Source organism: Moschus berezovskii, chromosome 3 (assembly GCF_049115385.1).
Source record: "Moschus berezovskii isolate FMDL1 chromosome 3, NW_MosBer_1.0, whole genome shotgun sequence".
Lineage (NCBI taxonomy): Eukaryota > Metazoa > Chordata > Mammalia > Artiodactyla > Moschidae > Moschus > Moschus berezovskii.
Genome location: NC_142462.1, coordinates 126,021,414 through 126,040,483, shown reverse-complemented (window position 1 = coordinate 126,040,483; position 19,070 = coordinate 126,021,414). Strand labels below are relative to the sequence as shown.

Sequence of the window (19,070 nt, the reverse complement as noted above, 5' to 3'; positions counted from 1 at the left end):
ACTCCCATTTGGCACATGGACTCTGAAGGAAACAGAAGCCGGCTGACAGAACACGAGCAATGAATTAGACCAAGTCACAAAGAGACAAGAAACCGAGAGAGAAGCGTCCCTGCCGGTTTTGAATTTCTTGACCTAATTTTTCTCCTGAGGCCTGAATAAATTTTCCCCTTAGACTTATCAGCACACTCCTATTTCTCCATGAGATATTTTATTTCCCATTTTACTTATCTAGCCTGAGCTGCTTCCTGAAACTTGGGGACAAAGAAGCTGATGCATGTCACGTAGAGACACCCAGCCCAGCAGCCCAGTGTCCCGCCAGCACTGTGCTTTCAGAAAACGTTCTGTGCTCGTGACCCAAGTCACAGCTCCTCTGTGGGGAGTATCTTATGGCCAAACCCATGCTTGAAAATGAGGTGAAAATTTTAACTACATGCTTGATGTATAATATCAAAATATCAAATTTGCTAATTGGATGTGTAATTTTCTTTGAAAAAACCAGCTCTTCCATAAGTAGGCATGGTTATTTTTTCCAGGGAAATGCTGAGTGAAATTCAGCAATTACCTTCACAGATCCCCAAGAACCCACACTTGTTATTATCAGCTGGAGTGTGCCCCCTCCGAGACAGGAGGTGAGTAATTCAAGTTGAAGCAAATGCAACCAGGACAGCTGGCGTGAGTGACCATGAGGGTTGTGAGAGGGCACGCTGTCCCGAGGCATTCACTATCTTGTTGTTGCGAAGAGTCAACTCATTGGAAAATACGCTGATGCTGGGAAAGATTGAAGGCAAGAGAAGAAGTGGGCAACCGAGGATGAGATGGTTAGATATTATCACTGGCTAATGGACACGAACGTGGGCAAACTCCAGGAGCCAGTGGAGGACAGGGAAGCCTGGTGTGCTGCTGTCCATGGGGTTGCAAAGAGTAGTACACAGTTTAGAGACTGAATAGCAACTGGCTTAGAATGGCCCTTTCCAGGAGCTCCACGTGTAACAGCTGTTTTTATAAGCAAGGATGGTCCATAAATTACAGATGCAGAAAACAAACTTATGGTTACCAAGGGGCAAGAGGAGAGAGGGATAAATTGGCAGACTGGGATTGATATACACATCCTCCTGTACATAAAACAGATAACTAATAAGGACCCAATGTATAGCATAGGGAACTCTATCTGCTCAATACTTTGTAGTATGGGGGGAAAAAAGCTAAAAAAGAGTAGATATATGTCTGTGTGTAACTGATTCACTTGGCTGTACACCTGAAAACTAGCACAACATCGTAAATCAACTATATTTCAATTAAGGAAAAGAGAATGGTCTATGCCAGCACTGTCAAGTAATTCAGTCTAACAGAAAGGCATATAGCATCAGAGAAATTATGAACCACAGGAATACAACTGATAAACCATGTAATTCCATCTGCCACCTTCATCATCTTTGCTGTGAAACTAACGTGTCTACAGGTCCGTGTGTTTGGGATGAGGACATCTCTGGGGTGAGGGCGATGATTATTTTGCCAACCATAGCTTGTATTCCATGTAATGAAATGTTATACCTCAATGGAAATACCAACCTTCTACTACATGCGGTGTCCTAAGGAAGATCACAAATAGAGCTGAGAGTGAAATGGAAAAGACACTAAGAAATATACGCTGAATAATTTCATTCCCTTGTGGCTCAGCAGTGAATAATCTGCCTGCCAATGAGGGAGATACAGGTTTGGTCTCTGGGTCGGGAAGAGCCCCTGGAGTAGGAAATGGCAACCCACTCCAGTATTCTTGCCTGGGAAATCCCATGGACAGAGGAGCCTGGTGGGCTACAGTCCATGGGGACGACTTAGCATTGTTCAGTTTCACAGTCCTGTCCAACTCTTTGTGACCCCATGGACTGCAGCAAGCCAGGCTGCCCTGTCCTTCAACATCTCCTGCAGCTTGCTCAAACTCATGTCTACTGAGTTGGTGATGCCATCCAACCATCTTGTCCTCTGTTGTCCCCTTCTGCCATCAACCTTTCCCAGCATCAGGGTCTTTTCTAATGAGTCAGTTATTCACATTAGGTGGCCAAAGTACTGGAGCTTCAGCTTCAGCATCAGTCTTTCCAATGAATATTCAGGATTGACTTCCTTCAGGATGGACTGGTTTGATCTCCCTGCAGTCCAAGGGACTCTCAAGTCTTCTCCAACACCACAGTTCAAAAGCATCAATGGGATTGCAAAGAGTCAGACACAACTTAGCAACTCCACAACAAAAACAGTTCACTATTGGGGAAAACTGCACCCCAAGCATAGGGCGCACACTGGAGTCTACAAGGACAGCCACAAAAGGAATTTCCATAAAACCGAGGGTGCTGGGTAACTCAGCACGGAGAGCGGAGTCACCGCTGGAGGGGAGAGGAAAGGCGGCAGCTCTGGGAGGCCCGGCAGGACTCTCCCCGGCCCAGGTGGAGGTTACAGGGCGGTTTCAGGGCACACTTGCCTGCTCAGCCCCATGCTTCACGTTATCCAGTCTTGCGTTACAGCATTTCACGGTGCAAAGCTGAACTGTGCACAGAGTGCATCCGCCGTGGGGCTGGCCATGCGTGAAGTCAGGAGACACGTCCCGGAGCTCACACCTGGCAAGAAGGGACAGCAGGCCAAAGAAATGACCTTGGGGACCAAGACGACGGACAGAAAGCCAAGGGCTATGAGGGGCCTAATGACGGGAGGCAGGGCCAGGGGCAAGGGCTCTCCGAGGAAGTGACATCTGAGAGCTGAAGGACGTGCAGGAACTAGTCAGGTGAGTGCCTGGGAAGGTCACCCGTGTGGGGAAAGCTCAGTGCAGAGGGTGTGAGCCTGTGCTCAGTGTGGCTCAGTTACCTGGCGCGTGGCATCCAGGACGAAGCTGAAGGGAAGTTGAAGACAAAACGTGGCCTGCTTTGCAGACGATGCCATGTATTTTGGGTTGAATCCAAAATGCAATGAGAAGTCAGAGAAGGATTCTATAAGCCACTTGTGATAACTTCTGGGGTTCCCTGGTGGCTCAGCTGGTTAAAGAATCTGTCTGCAATGCGGGAGACCTGGGTTTGATCCCTGGGTGGGGAAGATCCCCTGGAGAAGGGAAAGGCTACCCATTCCAGTATTCTGGCCTGGAGAATTCCATGGACTGTATAGAAGAAATAGAAGAATAACTTAGAAGAATAATAGAACTATAGAAGAATAACTTCTGGAAGAAGGTAGGCATTAATTACTTATTCGATTTATTTACTGACCTCAGAAGAGGTACAGCAAGAAGGCCCAGAACTGGTTGCTTCCACTGTGCCTTAAATCGAATGCCAGGCCAAGCTGGAAACAAGTGCCCCCAAAAGGGAATACCCACGTAACAACTGTTAAAATTACTGAGAGAAAATAAACCACACAAACTTGACCGCGGGACCTCTCATTACAGGGCTCCAGTCTACTGTCTCAATGTATTTTCTTTCTAATATTTATTCACCATGAACACCACTGACATAAATTTTCTTTTATGTACCATGGACCATTTACTATAAGTAGAAGGTAGCAACGAATTACAGAATCCGCAGCGCGTGCATCTCAGGATGGTAAGAACAGCTTTCTAGTCTTCGCATTTTTCACATTCGGGAAGACAACAAATGACTTTTAAGACGGCAAGAACACGTTTTAAGTAACATCGCGCGACTGACACACGTCCATCAATACCGTCACGTCGGCCTGTGGCAGGCACACCCCCTATTTCTGCTCTGCCAGCTCATTTCCTTACACTTCGATCTTGGTGAGTCCTTCATAAACGGCACAACAAAGGCAATAAGTGGCCAATAATTGCCCAAGGAATCTCAGTGGACCAAGGCAGAGCGCGCTGCTCTGCGTGCTCCTGGGTCACTGAGCTGGCGACGGGGCTGAGAAGGGAAATTCCCAACAGAGCAGGGCCTGCCCTCCACAGTCCAAGGGAGGAAGTCACAGGATCGCTCAGGGGGTGGCACTGCTGCTCCCACAAGGCCCCCCGCACCTCCCTCACAGTCAAGGCCTCCTGAATCCAGCATGGATTAAGTGATTGATTCTTTTTGTTTTTTAAGAAAAAGTAACAGTTTATTCAAAAGAAAAGGACATTGAAAGTTCTTCAAATATTTCGACATAAAAAGTATATCATCAATTGACACATACTTCAGTAGATGTGATTCTTTTTTCCACTCAGATGCTAATCTTCTTTTGTCCAAACTTTGCACTTGTTATTCTGAATTGGGGTATAGCCAATCAGCAACGCTGTGGTGGTTTCAGGGAACCGTGAACGGGCTCAGCCACACACATACATGCATCCATTTCTCCCCAGGGGCCTCCCTGGTGGCTCAGACAGGAAAGGATGCACCTGCAACGTGGGAGACTTGGGCTTAATCCCTGAGTGGGCATGGCAACCCACTCCAGTATTCTTGCCTGGATAATCCCATGGAGAGAGGAGCCTGGCAGGCTACAGTCCATGTGGTCGCAAAGAGTCGGACACGACTGAGCGACTAAACACAAAACTCACCCAAACCCCCCTCCCATCCGGCCTGCCATGTAACATTGAGCCAAGTTCCATGTGCTGTCCTTGAAAATGGTCAGAAGACATGAACAGACATTTTTCCAAACAGGACATTCTGAAGGCCAACAGTCATATGAAAAGATGTTCAACATTGCTAGTTATTCAGTCCAGTTCAGTTCAGTTCACTCGCTCAGTCGTGTCCAACTCTTTGCGACCCCATGAACCACAGCACTCCAGGCCTCCCTGTCCATCACCAACTCCACTCAAACTCACGTCCATCGAGTCGGTGTTGCTATCCAGCCATCTCATTCTCTGTTGTCCCTGTCTCCTCCCGCCCCCAAACCCTCCCAGCATCAGAGTCTTTTCCAGTGAGTCAACTCGTCGCATGACATGGCCAAAGTACTGGAGTTTCAGTTTTAGCATCAGTTCTTCCAATGAACACCCAGGACTGATCTCCTCTAGAATGGACTGGTTATATCTCCTTGCAGTCCAAGGGACTCTCAAGAGTCTTCTCCAGCACCACAGTTCAAAAGCATCAATTCTTCGGTGATCAGCTTTCTTCACAGTCCAACTCTCACATCCATACATGACCATGGGAAAAACCATAGCCTTGACTAGACAGACCTTGGTTGGCAGAGAGATGCAAATCAAAATTCAAGATATCAGCTCACATCAGTCGGAATGGCTAACATCAAAAAATCCACAAACAAATGATGGAGAGGGCCTGGAGAGAAGGGTACCCTCCTACACTCTTGGAGGGAATGTAAACTGGTACAGCCACTATGGCCAACAGTGAGGGAATTCCTTGAAAAACTAAAAACAGAGCTACCGTAGGACCCTGCAACCCCACTCCTGGGCATATATCCAGAGGAAAACACGCTACAAAAGGGTATATGCACTTCAGTGTTCCCTGCAGCGCTGTTTACAATAGTCACGACCGGGAAACAACCTCTGTCCATTGACAGAGGAATGGACAAAGACAGTGCGTGACATCCCTTATATGTGGATCTAAAAAGAAATTATGCAAATAAATTTACTTACAAAACTGAAAGAGACTCACAGACTTAGAAAATAACCTATGTTTACCAGGGGGAAGGGATAGTTAGGGACTTAGGAAGGCCAGGTACACACTGCTATATCGAGAATGATTTTCCTTCTATAACTGAAGTATAGCTGACTTACAATATTCTCTTAGGTTCAGAGGTACATCAGAGTGGTTCAGTTACACACACACATATATCCCTTCTTTTTCAGAGTCTTTTTTCCTCATGCTGCTGCTTAGTCGCTCAGTCATGTCTGACTCTCTGCGAGCCAATGGACTGCAGCCCACCAGGCTCCTCTGTCCGTGGGGATTCTCCAGGCAAGAATACTGGAGTGGGTTGCCATGCCCTCCTCCAGGGGATATTCCTGACCCAGGGATCGAACCCAGGTCTCCCAAATTGCAGGTGGACTCTTTACCGTCTGAGCCACCAGGGAAGCCAGAGAATCCTGGAGTGGGTAGCCTATCCCTTCTCCAGGCTATCTTCCCAACCCAGAAATTGAACCTGGGTCTCCTGCATTGCAGGCGGATTCTTTACTAGCTGAGCTACCAGGAAAACCCTTTTCCCTCATAGGTTGTTGCAAAATATTGAGTATAGCTCCCTGTGCTGTACAGTAGGACCTTGTTGGTTACCTATTTTTATATATAGTATCGTGTATTCAGTAGTCCTGAATATTCATTGGAAGGACTGATGCTGAAGCTGAAGCTCCAATACTTTGGCCACCTGATGCAAAGAACTGACTCATTGGAAAAGACCCCGATCCTGGGAAAGATTGAAGGCGGGAGGAGAAGGGGATGCCAGAGGATGAGATGGTTGGATGGCATCACTGACTCAATGGACATGAGTTTGAGCAAGCTCTGGGAGTTGGTGATGGATAGGGAAGGCTGGTGTGCTGCGGTCCATGGGGTTGCAAAGAGTTGAACATGACTGAGCGACTGAACAGAACTGTTTATCTGTTAATCCCAAACTCCTAATTTATCCTTCCCCCCTTCCCCTTTGGTGACCATAAATTTGTTTTCTTGTCTATGAGTCTCTTTTTGTTTTGTAAATAAATCTATGTGTACTGAATCCAGGATTTCAATGGAATTCTCTGCCTCTGGCACAGCCACGAGCAGGAAAGCAACAACCAAGCAGTTTCAGAGTCCAAGAAGCACAGTTCAGATGTGCTGGAGAGAAGCAAACAGCCAGGGGGATCCACTGGGCTCGCAGAGCAGAAGCTGAAGCGCCTTGATTAGAAAACGGGAATCGTCTCAGTAACACCCAGCCCAGCACAGGGAGCAGCTCAAGCAAAAGGTCAAGAAGAAATATGAAGCAAAAACTTAAAATGCGCCAAAGGGAAAAACAGAAGAAAACCTCAGGCCCTGGGAGGGTGAGAAGCACCCGGTGACACCAAAGACCAAAGACAGAAGAACCAGCTGGAAGGGGCCGGCCTGGCTCCCTGGGGGGGCAAACAGGAGACGCACCCAGCGACCCGCGGATGCCCCTGCCTCTGGGTGCAAGTTTATGCCCCTGCGAGAGTAACACAGAGGGAGACAGAGGTTATGGTGGTGGTTTCTGTTTGCTGGTTGTTTGTTTGCTTTTAATGAAGAGGAAAAGTTAAAATTTTACGTCACCTCCTGCCCCTTCTGCCTCTGTAACTCAGCTTGCCCCTTGCAAGAAGGGCTGGGTCGCGTAGGTCACACAGTCTCAGAAAGTGAGGACTTACAATACTAGGAACTGGAGCTTCTCTCACTCACCCTTGTCCTGCTCTTTGCAATCGCCCAGCCCCTGCAAACCTGCTTAATCATGCCTGTTCAGGTAAAGGTCAGGCATCCCCTCCCCGTCGTGACCACTGTTCCCTGCGTGGCTGTTTAAACCAGCCTATTAGCAGCTAGTGTTGCCTATAAGGTCTATAAAAACTCTGTAACCTCTTTGTTCGGGGCTTAGAGCTGAGAGTGCTAACATCTCTGGTCTCCCTGGCGTAATAAACGTGAGTTCTCCAGCCCTCTGAGCGTGGGGCTTGGTTTCTCAATTACTGGTTTCTGCAGCATTTCAGCAGCTAGTTACATTGCGCATTCCCAAATAATTTCTACCTGAAAATATTAAAACAAAGTCTACACTTGAAGTGACAAAATTTTAGAAACCTCAAGCTACATGCATCAAGAACAACCCAGGTGAGCTTATAATTTAAACCAAATTCACATTGCTCATTTTTACTTTAATTTGATCAATCCATTTCAAGTCATTTTTTTATGAATCAATTTTTTAAAAAGACTGCACTTAAACATTAAGGATACCTTTATTGTTGCTATAGATAAAACTGATTTTTTCAAAAATAACCACAATTTCTGATATATTCAGGAGACCCACAAGGCCTGGGTTTAACCATGACATATACAATGTGAAAGGAAAGCCAGAAATATTTGTTTTACTTTGGATGTTATGTAACAGATGAAGAGACCTTTCGGGGAGCTTACAGGGAAACAAGCAGTGAATGTTTTGCTGGAAAATTGGATCTACAAGGAAATGTCAAGATAATTAGTCTACTTATCTGAAGAAAAACTGGCCCAGGCCAGAACTTAATTAGTCTCCAAATATAGCCATCCAAAGATGTTTGGACAAAAGAAATAATAACGATTTAGTCCCTAGGACAGAAACAAGTTGACATGATGAGAAAGACTATTTGAAACAACTGAGTGTATTTCTCAAAGTGCTGCTGCAGAACTGCTTAGCGCCCCTGGATGTAATGTCAAAATGCAGATTTCTGGGCCCTCTGAATCCTCTTGAACTGAAGTCTCTGGGGGTTGGAGCAGAGAGCAGTTGTTTTACTATCCACACAGGTGATGTTTATAATGACAAAGGTATAAGAACTAGTATTCACAAGAGCTTCACATCATTTAAATTGGTTTAGCAAGGTAAACTGGTTTAGCAAGTTTCCTCAAAACTGATCTAAGAATTCCTCAAAATTGGTATAAGAAAATTGGTTCAAGCTGCTGTCAGGAGATAGGGTGCAGATTTTTAACCGTTCAGCTCAGGGTCTCCATTCCCACCGGAGGCAAGGCTGCTTCATCTCCAATGTACTTTATCCTTCTTGCCTTCCAAAGGAAGAGTTCAAGGGCCCTTTTGCCCCTTCCCAACTTCATTCTTCCCCCTTCTGCACCCTGCTCCGTGTCTCAGGAGGCTGCCCTCCGACCCTGCAAGCTTCATCCCGGCCCATCTTTGCTCATGGCTTCAGATTGGTCAACAGATTAAGAACGAACGAAATAACACCACTTGCACCAACACGGATGGACCTAGAGATCATTATACTAAATAAGTCAGATAAAGACAAGTATTTACATGTGAAATAATTATGTGAAATCATTTATTACAAATCCTTTATGTGTGAAATATTTTTTAAAAATGATAAACATGAACTTATTTACAAAACAGATATAGACTCACAGACATAGAAAAGAAACTTATGGTCACCAAAGGCGGAAGGGGGAGAGGCATAAATCAGGAATTTGAGATTAATGTATACACACCACTATATATAAAACCTGGAGAAGGAAATGGCAACCCACTCCAGTACTCTTGCCTGGAAAATCCCATGGATGGAAGAGCCTGGTAGGCTACAGTCCATGGGGTCGCGAAGAGTCGGACATGACTGAGTGATTTCACCTTATATACAAAACAGATAACCAACAAGGGTGTCCTGCGTAGCTCAGAGAAATACACTCGATGTTTGATAATAACCTATCAGGGAAAAGAGTCTGAAAAGGAACACATATCTACCTGAATCACTCTGCTATACACCTGAAACTAACATAACACTGTAAATCAACTATACTTAAAAACAAAGCCAAATCAGCCAGGGGTTACCAGTCTGGTCTCTCCCTGCTACACCCAGCTTGCCTGGCAAGAGCAGTTTCCTCATGACTACACCCCATGGGGGCAGCCCATGGGGCTCCACCCTTTGCCTCTCAGGCTTAGTTGAGGGTAGGTAGCAGTTTCAGGGGTGGCTCTTCCCTAGAGCTCACCTCTCTGCTTGCTCCCTTAACTCAGCCCATCCCTCTGCAAACAGTCCCGAACCAGTGAGCTGTTCTCGGTTTCCTGCGTGACCCTGAACACCCTAGAAGTTGACCCCACCCGCAGTGAGAGGAGGCAGTGTTTCTTTCTTGCTGCACTCAACGCTCTCTCAGCCTCATCCTGGATTGAGTGGTCTCTTTTCTATTAAATGTGAAGTTCCTCTGGGGAACGCCCGGCCATAGTTCTCCATCCAGTGGTTTCTACAGATCCTAAGTGAATATCTGCCTTCCAGATGGATTAGCCAGCTTCCCTGATTGGCTATTCCTTCCTTTGAATGATCGGGGCAATAGGAACTACTTTATGGAGAGCACCTGTCTATTCTCACCTGTTTCTGTCCAGGGAAGGGTGGGGAGGCCAAGAGTGCGGGCGGGATGAGTCCCGCTTTCCAGCCTGGACAGAGATCAGGTCACGGTCGCCCTGGGACCAGCCTGCACCTGCAGGGCACAGGGCTGAGGGGCGGGAGGCGGTCCTGGACCCTGCTGGGCAGGCTCTGGGAGACGTGGAGTGTCCTGTCCTTGGGGGCTGTGTGTCTTCAGCTCTCACGTGGCCGCCGTTGCACGAGGCACGTGTGTCTCCTCCCCTACTGAGCTCTCCTGGAATCAGCCCCTTGGGGACAGGACCTCATCAGGACCTGTCATCGCAGGATACAGGGCTAGTAATGGTGTGTTCAACACACAATACTTATTTCCTGGATGGGAAAGACTTTACTCCACTTGGGGAAGAAGCATTCAGATGACCCTGGTGGGCCTCAGAAATGCAGACGCGGCAGGACTCGGCTCCGCCTCTGCTAGCTGAATGACTGTCTCAGTTGGCTAAGGTTGCTGTAACGAAGCAGCACAGGCTGGTGGCTCACACAACACAAACGTATTCCTCACGGCTGGAGGCCGAAGTTCCACCACAGGTGCCACCGGCCGGGTTCTGGGTCAAGGCCCCCTTCCTCCTGCCCAGAGGCAGGCATCTCCTCGCTGTGTTCTCACACGGCCAGAAGGGAGCTGGCCAGCACCCTAGCCTCTTCCTGCAAGTCACTAACTCCCTGCCAAAGGCCCTTTCTCCAGATGCCATCACTTGGGGTTAGATTTCAGCATCCCCAGACACCCTGCTCCTCACAGGGACCAGCATGGAGCTGGTGTTCAGCGTGATCAGCGGTAGGCTGGGGACGACACACACCTTGGGACCCTGAGGTGAGGGTGACCGCGGCGTGTCCAGGAAGAGGCCTGGCGTGGAGCAGACCACGTGAACGTGGCACTAACACCCCCTTGTGTGGGGTCCTCATGGAAGAGACAGTGGCCGTCCGGCCGGCGTGTCCACAGCCCTGGAGTCTCCCAGCTGACCTGCAGCACCAAGCTGGCCCCGGCCAGAGGGCTGTCGGCTCCTGGGAAACACATGGAGTCTGGGGCCCCCGGCCCAGCCTGGCCTGCAGGAGAGGGGCGCAGCTCGCTGCCCTGAGCCTGACCGCCGTCCCAAGAAAAGAACCTTGCAGCACCCAAGCAGCTAGGAAGATGGAAACCCGTGTCTGGTGATGGACGGTGGCTGAAGGGGCTCCACTCTGGAGCCGTCAGAAAGGGCGGCCTGTGTTCCAGAAGCCAGAGACAGCACAGCACTGGACTCCCTTCTGTGCTAGGGCGGGGAGGGGTACAGTGACGTGCCAGGTCCGCTGTCACAACCCACATCCCAGCTGACCTGTCAAAAGCAGGCCCTGCTGCGGTAAGACTGGAGGAAGTCTCACACACGACTTCTCCAAAGGGCAGGAGCCTTGCCACACGGATGCCAATGCCCCTGTGCTCCCAGGTGATGAGGGCTAGCTGGCTAGACAAATGATGCTTATGATAATACAGGTTAAGAACCCAAAGCTCAGAAAGGTTAAGGAACTTGCCCAAGGTCACACAGAGGTCAAACAGCAGAATGGGATGCCAGATCAGGTCCTCAATCTCAAGCTTTTCCAAAACTACTTTATGAATACAAAACAGTATCAAATGCACTTACCCCTAAATTTAAGGACATTAATATTAAAGACATTTAATGAACATATGTGTCTCTATACACTCCATTTAGGGGAGGGAGGTGGAATAAAAAACAGCAAGTGAAAATGGATTATAACATAAAATTGCCTACAACATTAAATAGTAATGATCTTGATTGATCTTTTTATGTGCACATTTATTTTCAACAAAATAATATCTGATTAAAATAGAGTGTTGAGCTATGAATAAGGAGTGTCACTAGCGGAAGTGGTAATTTTGGGGTCAGAAAATGTCACGTTACTTACTTCACAAACATATTCAGCTCCTCATGTAGCAAACAAATGATTCTCTTAGAGTTTTGTGTTCAATGAGCTAGCCACATAAACTTTTTTTTTTTTAGTATTTAATGGCTTTATTAAAAAAAATCAAATAACCCACTGGCTGATATTTTCCCAAAAGTCATTTTTCAGTGGTTTCATGGGTCATTATAGCACTTCCTCACGATGACCAAGAAGCCGGAGCAGCAAGTCCTCAATCGTGTGACACACTTGCTTTGTCTGCAGTGATGGCTGTCAGGGACCCCACACTGCAGGAGCCTTCCAGCCACATGTCCTGACCTTCCTTCTCCAGGAGACCTTCCTGACTCAGGGATCGAACCCACATCTCCCGCATTGTAGGCAGGGTCTTCGCCACTGAGCCACCAGGGAAGCCCCAAAACACTTACACATGTGTCCACAATTGTGGTGCTGAAGAAGGCTCTTGAGAGTCCCTTGACTACAAGCTGATCAAAACAGTCCATCCTAAAGGAAATCAACCCTGAATATTCATTGGAAGTACTGATGCTGAAGCTGAAACTCCGATACTTTGGCCCCCTGATGTGAAGAACGGACTCACTGGAAAAGACCCTGATGCTGGGAAAGATTGAAGGCGGGAGGAGAAGGGGGTGACAGAGGATGAGATGGTTAGATGGCATCACCGACTCAAGGGACACCAATTTGAGCAAACTCCTGGAGATAGTGGAGGACAGAGGAGCCTGGCGTGCTGCAGTCCATGGGGTCACAAAGAGTTAGACAAGATTTAGCAACTGAAAAACAACAACCCCATCAATGGGAAAATGTGTGATTGTTTTCTTCCCATAAAAAGGACACTGAAAACAAAAGATCATTAAGCAAACTCCATAAAGTCTCTATGGCCTCGGGCTAAGAGATCATCCGTCACATTTCTTTTACACTGCTATTTCCTTGATATAACTCTTACTTTTAATTTTTTTTCTATCACTGCAGGTAGTTTTGTGAAATGGGAAACTTTCAACAGCAGCTTTGAATAACCTAATTTGCTTCCCTGATTTTGGAAGAGAAAATAAACTCACATGCAACAGTTCTTTGCATTTTTGACTTTAAATAATATAACCGAAACCCTCAGCTGGGTTGCAAAATGCCACTAATTTAAAAGCCTGATTAAGGTGGGGGGGTCTTTCACAATTTTCCGTTTCATGAATCATCACTCAGATGCACTTCGCCAATAAAACTGTTCTCTGACAACACAGTTTTGTTGCGGTCGTTTCCCTGTATTCTCTACGCAGGTATGCAGAGACACCTACATGCTGTACATACTCAGAATGACAGGTGACAAACACCTCCCCTCAACCAGTCAGTAGGCAGGACCCCACCTGCCCTCAACCTCGGTCTATAAATCCATGGGATTTTGCAGGCAAGAATACTGGAGTGGGTAGCCATTTCCTTCTCCAGGGGATCTTCCCGACCCAGGGATCCAGCGGTCGAACCTGGGTCTCCTGCGTTGCAGGCAGATTCTTCACCATCTGAGCCACTAGGGAAGCCACTAGAGGTGTGAGCAAGCATAACAGAGTTTCTGACAGCTCAAGGTCACATCACAGGCTGACTGCAATCACACACTGACACAGACATTGTAACGGCACACCCACGGTCCACCTTGCTCCTCTCTCTCCCTGCCATTCGCCCCAGAAGCCTGATCTCAAGGCCAGCCTGGACCTGGTCCCCTCATGCTCTGGGTTTTAGCTGGGTCTGGCCAGTGGGAAGCTCTATTGGGAGATCAGAAAGTCAGGAGGAGAGCTCAGGGTATTTATGGGGACAGTTTGTGCCCAGTGGGCGGCCTTCTTGTGGGCCCAGCAACTTGCCGGGGTCCAGCCGCTACTCACTGGGCCAAAGGGTGACTGTGTCCTCCCGCCACTGCAGCCCCAGAATGTTCCACCATCTTCCGCTGCTTTCTCCTAGTCCTGCCCGCCGCTGTCTAACTTGTCACTTCGTTTATCTCTTCAAATGCTCCATCTGATCATGCCCTCTATTTCCTGGAGCTGTGACTCACACAACTAGTTACTTCAAATCATTAAATAAATGTTTCCTGAGTGCCTACTATATACACCCTGGGCACTGGGGCCACTGTAATTGACAAGATACACACCAGCGCTGTAATTAAATGGTTGGTTTCATTTCCTCTCTTAATAGTTTGTTTGATTGAACCAAATGGATTGGCCCAAAGCTTTGGGCACCATCTGAATGTGCTGGTTGACAGCACGTACAGAACAAAGTCTTTAGACAACTTGATGAGTAGATAATTCAGTTCAACTCCCTCTTTTTACAAAGGTAGAAACTGACATTCAAAGACAGGAAATGGTGTGTGAAGCTGAGACACAAACACAGCCCAGAGCATCATCAGAGGCAAAAGCTGTGAGGTTCTGTGCCTGCAGAAAATTGGTTCCCAGGCTGAACCTGCAATTCTTCCAGTCCTGCTGAAAATCAGATCTTGTTATGTCCAGCTTCCCAGGTGGCTCAGTGGTAAAGAATTTGCCTGCAATGCAGGAGATCCATGTGGGATCTCTGGGTGGGGAACATCCCCTAGAGAAGGAAATGACAACCCACTCCATTATTCTTGCCTAGGAAAATCAAAGGACAGAGGAGCCTGGTGGACTAAAGCCCATGGGGTCACAAAGAGTCGAACATGACTTAGAAATAACAAAAATGTCCACTTACAGACGTGGAAACTGAGGGTGAGAGACATCAGGTAAGGTGCCTGACATTACATACGAGTAACTGGGAGAGTCATTCTTCAAACACTGGTTGGTCTAGTTTCAGATGTCGTGAACTTTTACACAGACTGTTTCAGAATTCTGAGGCTCTATCTATACTTGAACAAAATGTGTGCATTTTTTTACAGACTGTGGTTGCCTTTCTGCTTCAAACCACTTCCAAGAGAAGAAAAGGAAAGGAATACAAGCCCAGAGGAGCACCAGGGGTGTGTGGGGGGTTGGGGAGCCCACCAGCAGTACCTGCTCCACCTGAGACCCTACGTGCAACTCTGGAAGTGGCAAGAACATTCTCAGCTAGGACTTGGTTTTACTGCAGCCCACCTGGCTATTGAGCTGCCAAGAGATGCGTGAAAAATGCAAACACATCAGAATGAAGCTGGGAGCTATATATTTTTTAAAAAGTGAATCAAGCGTGAATGTAACTCCTAGAAGGGTAACTATGTGTAAATAAAGGACATCCACTGTCTGAAATATAAATCTCAACCCTTCACTTAATATCAGCACGTAGTCATTCTCACACGAATGGTGAGCAGGCATTTTGCAAAGGTTAACCTTCCAATTTATTGATCTAGACAAGCCCAACATCCCTTCAAGGAAACATTGACAAGCCACTGCATCTCAATTTTTTTTTTTTTTAAATACTATCAGGACAAAAGTCTCTGGCTGGAAGCCACAAGCTTTCCTGAAGATTATTTTTTAATTTTTGGAAACTCTTATTCTCACATTCCATGCCAGCAGTCACTGTTGGTTAATCGCTCAGTCATGTCTGACTCCACGACCCCATGGACTGTAGCCTCCCAGGGTCCTCTGTCCATGGGATTCTCCAGGCAAGAATACTGGAGTGTGTTGCCATTTCCTTCTCTAGGGGATCGTCCCGACCCAGGGATCAAACCCACATTTCCTGTGTCTCCTACATTCCAGCAGTCCCTGTTCAGTTCAGTTCAGTCGCTCAGTCGTGTCCGACCCTCCGCGACCCCATGAATCACAGCACGCCAGGCCTCCCGGTCCATCACCAACTCCCGGAGTTCACTCAACCTCATGTCCATCAAGTTGGTGATGCCATCCAGCCATCTCATTCTGTGTCGTCCCCTTCTCCTCCTGCCCCCAATCCTTCCCAGCATCAGAGTCTTTTCCAGTGCGTCAACTCTTTGCATGAGGTGGCCAAAGTAATGGAGTTTCAGCTTTAGCAACACTGTTACAACTACGCTAAAGCCTGATAAGTGTTCACTGTTACCTCCAACTACTGATGTAATTTTCATTAACTTGCAACATGCCTAAAACACAGCAGACATGCTGACCTCAAAGAGCTCAGAGGCTCCGCCATGGTGTACCTCCCTCGTTAGAGGTGTTTGGACACCCCTGGCTTCAAACATAAGATGCTCACCTGGCTTCAAACATAAGATGCTCACTTTTCTAGTGTTCGCTTGTTAATACATTGATAGAGAGCTGGGTGCCTTACTGATTCTCAAGCTCACGTTCCTACGGGAGCTGTCTCTCAGTTATAAAGGCAATTAAAAATCACAGAAAAAAATAACCTTTAATATAAAATCTCCCAAGAGAGGGAGGTAGAAGTGCTATAAGCAGGTGGTAACGCATGAGAAGCAAGCAGCAGGGACAGCTATGGTTTCTTTATGAAGTCACAGTTGTTTCTTAAATGCTGCTGACAGCTTCGAGATAAAACTGTTTCAGGTGCGCTTGACGCCATCTCTCCCAGCTTTCCCTCTTGGTACCATTTATTATTTCGTCATGGAGTGTTCTTTAATCCTTTCCATGTTCCTTTCACAAAATCTACTTTCTAAAAGAATCCAAGAAACCCATTCATTGAATTCATGAACGGGTTAGACATTTATTAAGCGCCTGCTGTAAGCAGGCTGCAATGCGAGCTGATTTAGGAGACAAGACGATGAACAAAGCAGTCTCTGTCAACCTAAATCTACAGTCCAGTAAAAAGAACAAAGCAAACAACAGCAACAGCAGTGAAAGAGCCTCCAAATGCTGGATGCTATAGCAGGTGAGTGAGGCTGCCTGTTCTGCCCTGGATCTCCACTGGTGGCGGGGCTGGGAAGCCTTCGTGCAAACAGTGGGAATTTGGGAGAGTTGGGAGGCAAGCAGATTTCTGCAGACTTTGCCATGGCACCCTAGCGAGGGAGACTGTCACTGTTACTGGCAAAGGCGTGCCCTGTTCACAACAGAGCACGTGATCTGGAATGCCTGTGATGGTGGCCACAACTGGTGACCAAACAGACCTCGTGAACAGGCTTTTGGTCTCGGGAACTCCTGAAATCGGGAGTCTACGGAGGAAGACTGATACTATTCCATCAACGAGCTGGTAACAGCCCCCAGGCAGAGGGTGAGGAGTGAAGGACAAAGGCAGAGACAGCTTTCGTGCTGGGAGGGCTCAGGTGAGAGGTGATGAAGGTCCGATCCCCACGATGGAAAGATCCCCTGGAGAAGGGAATGGCTGCCCACTCCAGCATCCTCGCCTGGAGAGTTCCATGGACAGAACAGCCTGGCAGGCTACATACAGTCCATGGGATTGCAAAGAGTCAGACACAGCTGGGCATCTAACATTTTCACTTTCAAAGGGCTTATAAAGATGATTAGGTAGAGGAAGGTTTTGATTGATTCAAACTACATATCTTATAAAGAAAAGTCGCCATTTTATTTTTAATCAAAGAAAAAGTTTCATTCTTGTTTTTACTCAAACTATACCATATAACCAGCCAAGGAAAGGTTTTCCTTTCCTGGGAAAGGAAACTCAAAAGAGGTTGAAAATCTTTTTTTTCTGATAGAAGAGTTCTTCCTTCTGTTTTTTTCAGGTGTAGCTGAATTCTGTTAGTCTGAATAGTAACATTCCTGAGTGAAGTACACATTAGCCCGAATTACTGACTTAAAAGACAGAAGCCAGTATTAATGATGGTAAATCAAATGGCGAAGTTTTAAAATGGCTCTTTGGCCAGTCGTGAGATACTGTACCACTATGGAGTCTGAAGAGCTCATGTCTCAGAATCATTTTGCTCTCAATGAAAAATGACGGACACAATGGCTTAAAAATCTAGGCACTTTACAAATTTCATGCTTCATTGTTCTCACTGGTATCTTTTTAAGAAATTCTATACTACAGTAATGCTGAAAGAACACGTCTGCTGAGCATTTTGTGATTTTTAGATCATTACTTTTTCATGAGAAAGCAGGTTATTTTTATTTGGCTCACTAGCAAGCATTATTGGTGGGGGAAAAAGAAAACTTGCTTTATACTCATTTTGATTTTCACTTAATTTTCAATTATTTTAAATAATTGGTTATTGAATTTTTCAAGCAGTTGCAAGGAAAGCATTTGACTCACATAACCTTATTCATACTGCTGAAGTCCAATGATAAACAAAGGAAAAATACTAAACAGAGAAGGGATTGCTTTCTGAAGCCCTTATTTATAAAACCCTGTGTGCATTTAACACAAAATAAATGCCCAGAACTAAAACTACTTGAAATGTGGCTTCAGGTGAATGGATTAAAATAATGCCCTTTATTTTTTCTGTAGAAAATAAAAATGGATTATGAATAAAGGGTGGAGATGGTGAACAAAAATTACCATAAACCACTATTAGCTACCTTAGTGTCTTTGAATTTCAACCTCGCGATTCACCACATATTTCCTTTCCTTACTATCAAAAAGATTCCTGCAATATGCAACAGGCTCCATAGAAACAGATCTGTGATCTCTGAATACCTGAATAAAAATGAGGAGGTACAGAAACATTAGACACGCTGTTTAGGGAAATGTGCTCCCCGAGGAGAAGATGGTGCAACTAGGCTTACTTAAACAAAGGAGAAGAGGCTGAAGGGGAATATACTGATAGCTCAGGTGGCTGGATGACGGGTGGGTAGCTGTTTTTTATTTATACCAAAGGCCAATCTAGAGCAGAGTTTCTCAAGCTGAAATTTTCATGAGGGATATTTATATTCACAAGGAACACTTGTATTAATATTAAAAAGGAATATTAATATTCAGGAGTCTGGGTGGGGTCAGAGAGTCTGAATTTCTAATAGACTCTCGGGTGATACCAATGTTTCTCAGACTCCAGTTGAAATGTTTTAAAGCAGTGACCAGAAACTCAGATTGGGAAGGTGTTTGCCCTGAGGATTTGTGAGACCCTGGACAAAGTTACATAGGGTTTTAGGGCACAGCACACGTCAGAACCACTGAATGGGCTGCCCCTGTGAGCGTGCGGGACGCTTCATCGGCTCGGACAAGCACCCTGGGCAGGGCAGAAACCAGGAGAGCGTCAGGGAAAGCTGCAAGTGGAGAAGTCAGGTCATCCTGTGTCAGCAGCACTGAGCAAATGCAACTCAGAGATGCAGAGCTTCAAAAGGTGTCTCGTGTGAAAACCGCCATGCCTCTTTCTCTGCAGCTGCTGGAAACTGAGATAAAGACTTACCGAGGTGAC

At 46.6% G+C, this 19,070-nt stretch overlaps 1 protein-coding gene across 1 annotated transcript in view; it reads right to left on the bottom strand.

Annotated features, from left to right (window-relative positions):
• The window catches only part of DPP6 (dipeptidyl peptidase like 6), a 425,246-nt gene that overhangs the window by 386,934 nt on the left and 19,242 nt on the right, over positions 1 to 19,070 (bottom strand). The window contains exons 2-3 of the mRNA XM_088832008.1: positions 10,929 to 11,011; positions 10,705 to 10,773 (exon numbers count right to left, since the gene is read on the bottom strand). Of these exons, the coding sequence (XP_088688134.1) occupies positions 10,705 to 10,773; positions 10,929 to 11,011 (152 nt within the window). The remainder of the gene's footprint in view (positions 1 to 10,704; positions 10,774 to 10,928; positions 11,012 to 19,070) is intronic.